Raw genomic sequence first — 8,584 nt, forward strand, 5'->3', positions numbered from 1 at the left:
GGGCTTGAATTTCCATGGCCATTCCCGATTCGTAGCTCCTGAAAAAGTTACGGAAACGCACGTACCGTTCCTCGCTGATACCTTGGCTCGCTGAACACTAAAGGCGTCGACGTCGTGTAGCGCGAAGGTGGTTTTATCGGGACGGCGGTTGGTACTTGTAGCGTCACTAATAGACCGTACGGTCCGCATAGATCCGTCGATAGTAGAGCGCAGTTCACCAACTTCATCCGTCTCCGAACGCGACGCTAACGTTGAACGTCGACCCATGGGCATCACCGGTCTCCAGACTACGGGAGTATGCGCCAAGTCCGACGCGAGAGACGAATTTCCGCCGAGTGTGTGTCGACGATGAAGCGGAGGTCGGATACCCGTGAAGACTTCATCATCGTCTCCGATAATCTTCACGTTGTCCGCCATGATGGCTAATGAGTACACTCCACCTCGCACCTTTCGTTCTGACCGGCGACGCACGCCACGGCGGACTTTGACCACCTGTTTAGCGTCTTATCGCAGCCATTCTGCTTTGCCTATCCGCTCGCCAAGTTGGCGATTGCAGCTGGTCAGCTGCATTAACCCGCCACACGCTTTCGAGGACCCAAAAAGCTGGCGATCCGCTCGTCGTTCTTGACCAACATCGGCTGTACGACCGAGACGCAGGTGGCTGCAGGTTCGATCATACACGAAGCTGTGTGGCAACGTCGTGACATGCACAGTCGTGAAGCCACAACTATTATACTGTAGATACCGTACACCACAACAACTGTATATTCACAGTGAAATAAAAAGCTGCAACCGTTTGCCACCGAAATCTCGCTGCAAAAGGCTGTCAGTAGTTGCCACTTAAGTGGTGTTCGGGAGTTGAGCTTCATCTGACTCGATTGATCAAAATAGCATCGTGTGTCCGAGAAAGTTAAGAGCACCGGTATATGGATAATAATGCTTCTGACAAGTTTCTTTTGTGTTCACCCTTGCTTCCGGGTCCCGACTCGCGTGTCAACGAATCTTGTCCGCAGATCACCACAACCCTCTTTCTCAAACCCAGCAGTCATTGACAAATTTTGCGATGAATTCGATGAGCGACTCGGGTCCGACGCTCAAGTGAACGTTCAATGATATGAAGCCTACCTTGAAGGCGGCAACACTTCGCTAGAATGGCTCGAAGTCGTAGTCTCGTCGTTGCCATATTCTCTCATTTCTGTTTTTTTTTTTAATTTTTTAATTTTTTATTCAGTGATTTTCTATTTCGGGATAAATTCGTCGTGTTCGCCAAATTGGTGCATTTCAACGCACTGCTCTCACCTCTTCGACGTTTCCTCGGACCATGACAACCTCAAGCATTTGCCACTACGGCGTCTTGGCGCGTGTGTACGTCGAAGAAGACGAATGGACAGAAGACGAGCAATTTAGCAAGGGTTGCTTCAAGACGCACAAGAAGACACCATACCGAACTGACACGGACTTATTGCTTGCATTGGGAGAGTCTCATCTCTTCGCCCTTCGTCGTAAACAACAACAAACGCGTTCGTGTGTGTGTATGTCCCCATCAGAACTTACACTCGAAAGCAGCACACAACAGCGACTTGCAAGTGAATTTCAGTGTCCCCACGTGCATTCATACGACGATTACCAACCATGGGCTGCCATCGAGTACTCAGCAATCACGCAGGTGCAACTCACCTTCAAAACAGTGAGTACAACAGGCGAGTCGGGCAGTTTAGCAGCGCGAACGAAAGATCTGGTCGTGGTAGTGAAAGATGGCAGCAAATTGTGGGTCGAATTTGAGCATAACTTAAGTCGAGGAGCTTTCTTGGACGCACTCGTGGCTGCCTCGGCCCCACATGTGGCGCTAGACTGAGACTACGCTGACGTGGGCAAGCCGGTTTCAAGCCGAAAAAGCTGCTGAAACGTTGATTAAAGACGTTAAAACACCTGTTTCGCCACGAATGGTGTTTGATTCCAGCGAGCAGCATCACGCTTGGCGTGATACTCGCATTAGAGATCGATGCTGATGAATCTGAATGTGGCACTGTTAGCGTGAGAGCGGAGCACGGGAACCAGCAGTGAACTGCGCGAGAAACTTTTTCCAGGCATTTTTAACGCGGTGCGATTTCAACCTACGCTTAGTTTTAAAACTTGCGAGCGGGAGGGCTTGACGTAAAATACCATTAGAGAATTAGATTTTCAACTGGCACTGCAGTCTTTCCTCGAGGGAGGTGGAGCTGGACAACCCACAGTGTCATTTCTTACTTGGCACAGCGATGGAGTTGTCGCGTGTTCTGGACGAACCGGATTTGCACACTCTAACGTGGTTGGTTAGTGGGTTTATCAATCTCCAACGAGCATTACTAGCCACTTCACCAGCATCCACGAAGCTGGCTCAGTCACAACTGGAATATGCCATCAAGACCTCTCGCGAACACTCGCTACGACTACAGTTAGCACTGTCGTTAGCATGTTATGGTGATTTACTTCGTTTAAGCACACAGGATATCCCTGCTGCACGAGTGGTGCTCCATTGAGGCTGCGAGATTGATGCCCGGCAAATGCACTTTGATGTTGCCAGTAAAATGCAGCTACACGACAAGATTCATCGACTTGGGATCGCGCTATCACCACGCAATGAACGTGAAACACAGGATAAAAATGTGATTGACCTGTGGAAAATATTGGCCAACGCTATGGCAACACCACCTCAACAATCTCAGAACTCGCTGCTGTGTCCTGTGGCCAAGAGTAGTACAGAGCGCTCGCGCGGTTGCTTTGTTGAGATTTTCATTGCTACGGATGCGAGGACCACGACTGGACCGGTCCGGCTCCTTCGTGTGTATTTCACAGACAAATCAACGTTCGATTGGTTAAAACACGAGATTAATCAGCGTTTAAACACTTTCCCCATGTATGAACTGGAGGACGATGAAGCAAAGGCCATGGCTACTGAGGTTGTTGGATTCTACGACTCAGTGAAGAAAAATCAAGCCGTGATGTCCTGGGACTCGAAGATACACGACGTTGTTCGTGTCGACTGGCATTGTATTCGTGTAATAGTACGCCAAACGGTAAAAACTGAAGAGAATGCGATAGAATCGACACCCCAACGTCGTATTGTACCGACACTACCAACTGTTGCGGTGAGATGCTCGAAATGCCGCAAGCAGATGCCGTTAAGCGAAGTGGAGTCACACTCTGAGGCTTGCAAGTAGTTTTTTAGCAATTAAACAAAATGATGCAACATTAAATCTAGTTTTTCAAACATGAAAATTGTATTGCGATAATGTGGGTACATCAAAGTCCACATTTTGTCAAAATGGCGCCAACAACATTGGTACGTCTCCCGCCCCAGATCGTTCGCTACGTGTGACTCTCCTGCGTCTTCTAGAGCCGGCCGCTCTGTAGCCATCATCTCATCTGGTTGCTAACATGCTTGGCCCTGTTCCTATGTCTGTGGCCACCCCCATTTCTCTCTTCAGATCTCGCGCCACTCCGTCGAATACACGCCAACTTACCAGCGCTTTGTGCTGAAGCAAAAATCGTACGCTCAGCAGTTCTCGCACATCTACGTGAGTCGATTGCAGCAGCTACGTGATGTTGTGAGTGTCCAGGTCCAAGAGCACACGGCCGGCCGTATTCCGGTGTTGGCCAAGGTCATTGACCTCAAGGCCGACGGCCAAGAGTGTGTGCTTATCGGTACGTTGCTCAAGGTATTGGAGGCCAAGCCCGACATATTCGATGCACTTACCAGCGAATCGGGTGTTAAGCCCATTGAGACGATCGGTCGGCCATTGGCCACCAAAGACGACGAATTGCTGCTCGAGGACGAGAGTGGCCGAGTACAGCTCGTCGGCAACATCGACGTAGCTAGATTTGTCACTGGCGTCGTACTTGGTGTCCGTGGCCGTGTGGCCCGCGACGGGCCAGATGGCCATTTCCACGTAGAGGAGGTATATCTCCCTTCGTTCCCGCCCCAACATCCATTGCCAGAGAGACAAGAGAGTGAGTATGTGGCCCTGGTGTCAGGCCTGAACATCGGCCGTAACAAGGACCACCAACCGATCCGCAATCACGTCCTCATGGACTATCTGGCCGGCCGATTGGGCGACGAAAACGAACGAGAGTTTGTGTCAAAGATCGTTAGAACAGTCGTGGTAGGCAACGTGATACAAGCCACAGGTAGTGATGAAGTGCAGGTGCCTACGATCAAACGCAAGACGGCCGAGCAGTTGGCCCTGGAGGGCGAGCCCTTAAGAAACGCTGACGAGTTGGTGTCGACATTGGCCGCGGCCATGTGTGTAGACCTCATGCCCGGAGCCTCGGACCCCAGTAACTATACTCTACCGCAGCAAAGTTTCCATCCGTGTTTATTCCCGCGCAGCTCGCACTTCCAGTCTTTCCGCTGTGTCACGAACCCATACGAGGCTCAAGTTGGAGGCGTTCAGCTGTTTGGAGATGCTGGCCAGCCTCTGCATAGTATGCTGCAGTGCACACTGCCCAAAAGGGACGATAACGACGAGAAGATGGCTACAGAGGAGCAAGAACAAGAGCGTGCACTGGACTACCTTGAGCTGTGTGTGGAGTGGCGTCATGCTGCTCCTACTGCGCCTGACATCTTGGCCTGCTTCCCCATGGCCAATGAGGACCCGTTCATCCTCGAAACCTGCCCGCATGTGTATTTTTCAGGCAACCAGCCTCGATTCAGTACACGTCTCGTCAAAGGTATGAATTGCAGCTAGAGTTACGATGTACTCTGATCTCTAATTGCTATTTTTTAACAGGAGGAAAAGATCAGCAAGTTCGACTTATCACGGTGCCGTCTTTCTCCGAGACATCTACGATCGTGATCGTAGATCTCAAAGATCTCTCTTGCTTCCCTATTACCATTGGGGCATGATTGATACAGTGACATGCACCGTAACATCATGGAAATCACTGAAGACGAAATAAAAAGAGACTAAGGCGTGCCACGCATCTTTTATCTTGATGCCGCATCGTCTTACACGAACGGCTATCCTATTGGATTCTAAACGTCAGCTATAACCACGATAGAAAATACTATCTCTAATGCTTTGATCGTCTGACATACCTGTTGAAATGAATATTGGCGAAGCACCATGAGTGCAGTTGTAATGCATTGGTCGAGTACAGCCATTGCTGAAGTTAAAGATCAACGGACTATGGGACTCTGCGTAAAAGGATATTGTAAGGCGACATTGAACATTGGGCCAGAATTTAGAGAGGCATAAGAGGTCTACATTTAGGAAAACCTAGATCGACATTTAGATATAGGGTGCAATCATGCGTTTAGATTTCGATTTTGTGGTAATTTTTAGCCAATTCCCAGCCGTTTTGGAGCTACAGTCGTTTAAAAATGCCCTCTCAGAACACTGTCATTTTCGGGGGAAAGGCGCGCTAAATACACAGATATGATTGGTCTAGAATCAAAATCATATGTCAAAAAGGAAGATGACACATCGCCCGGTCGCAGATTGCCCTTGTCGATTTAACATTCAATTCTGCCAGCAGGATGGTGAAAAATATTATAAAGGTATCCGTCAGGTCATAATCTCGCTTTCGACCTCTGTCGTTTTCACTGGGCTTTGTACAAATATTAGTTTAAAAAGGAAGTGTTAAAATATCAGTTATAATTGATATACCTCAAAATCAGTGTGTGGGTTATTCTCTTTCTCATAAACCACGGAGTCAACGGTGTTGGGAGCACAACCAAGGCAATCAGAGACCAGTTGGCGTGTCATGATGCCTTTGAAGAGGCCTTGTTCCTTCTGGCTTTTGAAATACTCGTAGCTGTACACAATCATCCGCTTCTCTCCTGGGCAGAACTCGTGCTTGCCGGACATTTTCGCTGACCTTAAAGGATGCTTCTGGCTAATTGATGAGTTCTACCGCCCTCTCACGACACTAAGTTATATATAGCACTTTCATTTATATCAAACAGACAATTATTAGACTTTTTACAGTCTGTATAGTATGTGTTACAATTTCTGGTCCAATGTTCAATGTCGCCTACAATAAACGCAGCAGTGCGTCGGAGCATAATGAAGTCAAGTGAAGTGGGTGTCAGCTTGAGAAGTTGTTCAAGCCTGCTTAACCCTTTTACAGCGCTATTCTGTATTCTACAGAATAAGAATTATGACAGGACATAATTTCCAGCAAGCTTGTAATCGTCGCGATTCCTCGCATGCTTGTGTTTGTTAAGGGTAGAGATGGGTGGTTCGATCTTGAAGGATCTACGAAGGGAAGATAGCCGGGGATAATTCGAATTGAATAGAAAAGACAGTATAAGATGACTGGAGGTTTTGAAAATTCAGTTTCTTGCTATTTTCGGCAGTTGTTGGTGACCACAGATTTCAGATTTATTCGAGAATGAACGCTCCCAACGAGAAACCGTTCAAGCAGTTATGGCGCGAGCTATCCAAGGCAGGATGGAAAGCGAGGAAGCCTAAAGGACTGAGTGCGGACTTCACGTACGTGATGCCCAGTGTGACTGGCCGCTTGGATGCAGAGAAGCGCGGAGTTAAATACTTCGTTGGTACGTTCTGCAGACAGCTCGGTATATATACTCACAGTACTGACATATATGTGCAGGCGAACAAGAACTCATGACATTTGGACGTCGTCAGGGGTTGCTGGAGCTCTCACCTTTGCCATCACTCCCAGCAAGGATCCCCATGGGAAAGAATGCGGCGTATGAGTTGGCCCGCCGTCGTGCGCCGGTTGAAGAAGTGCTGCCAGCGGAAGAACAAGCGGCACCAACTTGGGAGGTGACGCCTACTCCTCCAACTCCTCCTTCGAGTTTCCCTCCGCGTACTTCAGCTTCTACACCGTCGACTCAAGCAGGTCAAGCAATTCAGCCAGATACAGAGCAAGAAGGTGGGAGCACCACTACTAGTATGGAGGTTCCGGAATACGATGTACGCTCGGGTCATGAACGTGCCGACGAGTCGAAGAGTGAAAGAGACGATTTCAACGGGATTGATGAGTTTGATGGAGAGAACTTCATGGATGCGCTACGTGGGTAGAAGCTGTTCGGGTCAGCTGCTGTAGATGATGTGAATCTGTGCGATGAAGCCGAAGATGACAACGACAGTATTGGTTGTGACTTCGATGATGAGCTGGATGTGCCTGTGTCGCCACGAGAGGACTACGAAAGCGAAGTAGAGTCTGACAGCGACTGTGAGGAGGACAGTGAGCTATTTGTGTAAGCCGACGAAGACATGCGGCGCTTGGGAGCTTCTGGGTGGAATATTTATGACGAGCAAAATTCTGGTAAGTCGGTCGTCTACAGAATAACTCTTTTGATTCTTTTCTAACTCTGTATTATATTGAAAACAGGTGATTTGACTCTTGAAGCCGCGCAGTTGTACGACGGAAACTGGGGGCCAACTAGATCTGCAGCAGCATTTGCAGAGTCCTCATTAGGAATGTTTTTCTACTTTCTTTCCAAGAAGCTCTGGTTTGTGATTCAGAAGGAGACGAATTTGTATCGCGAGGCTTGCATCCCGCTTGTCGCACGTCAGCAACGAGAGAAGCAGCTTCAAGCACAAGCAAAGGATCCCCAAAAGAAGGTCGACTCTGTCCAAGAGATTGAAGAGACGCTACGGCGAGTAAAACCTATCCAGAATTATCCACGTGATTGGTCTCCTCGTTGCTCGAACCCTTTGTTCTCATACGGATGGCCTGGAAAAACACTGGTCTACTCGAGAAGATGGCGCAGTCCCTCGTGGAACGTTCTCCAGGTTTATGAAGAGAGACAGATTCAAGATGATCACTCGTTACCTGCATTTCGCAAGTAACAACGCTGCAGATGCGTCTAGGGACAAGGCATGGAAAGTCAGACCGGTACTGCAGGTACTCGAGAAAACATTTCGGCGTGGCTACCGGTTGGGGCCGCGAATCAGTTTTGACGAAGGCACCATTCCAAACAGGAGCAAGTTCAATCCGGTGCGCGTCTACAACAAGGACAAACCGCACAAGTACGGGACTAAGGTTTACATGACGTGTTGCGCGGAGACTGGCTACTGTTCTCGGTACGTTGATACAGAATTGCTAGTAGTATCAGTAGTATCGGGGTGTTTCTCAGTATCATACAGATTGCCGATTCCTCTTTTCACAGAATACGAGTGAAGTCACTTACAATATGCTGTATCTTCTTCTGTATGCTACAGAATTGAAGTTTATCTCGGCGCGGCTAACAATCCAGCGGCAGCAAAGGGAACGGCACAGAAGGCAGTTATACGAAACGTGAACAAAGCCCTCGAAGGACAACCCGCAAAGCGACTTGTTGTCGCTGACAACTTCTACAGCTCGTGTGCACTGGTACTGGATTTACTTCGGAGGGGTTACTACTACGTGGGAACGCACCGCAACGACAGATTGGGATGGCCAGTCAACTTTGCGTTCACACAGAAAACGCGGCCCAAGCGTATGCCCCGAGGGACGTATCGCGTCGCTCAAGCCAAAGACTTCCCTGAGCTCATTGCTGTGTCCTGGATGGACTCGAAACCTGTGTCTATGATTGCGACTGGATGTGCAACGACGATGACTAGTGTGAGACGCCGAGTGAAGGGTGAGA

At 48.9% G+C, this 8,584-nt stretch overlaps 1 protein-coding gene across 1 annotated transcript; it reads left to right on the forward strand.

Moving 5' to 3' along the window:
* Window positions 1-2,894: 2,894 nt before the first annotated feature.
* PITG_16691 (DNA polymerase alpha/epsilon subunit B, putative) lies at window positions 2,895-4,885 on the forward strand (the record flags this gene model as incomplete). Its single annotated transcript, XM_002896875.1, has 3 exons — window positions 2,895-3,011; window positions 3,522-4,710; window positions 4,770-4,885. 3 exons carry the CDS (start codon window positions 2,895-2,897, stop codon window positions 4,883-4,885), a joined length of 1,422 nt encoding a protein of 473 aa, XP_002896921.1.
* Window positions 4,886-8,584: the final 3,699 nt, after the last annotated feature.

This window comes from Phytophthora infestans, genomic scaffold (genome assembly GCF_000142945.1).
Source record: "Phytophthora infestans T30-4 supercont1.51 genomic scaffold, whole genome shotgun sequence".
Taxonomy (NCBI): Eukaryota; Oomycota; class Peronosporomycetes; order Peronosporales; family Peronosporaceae; genus Phytophthora; species Phytophthora infestans.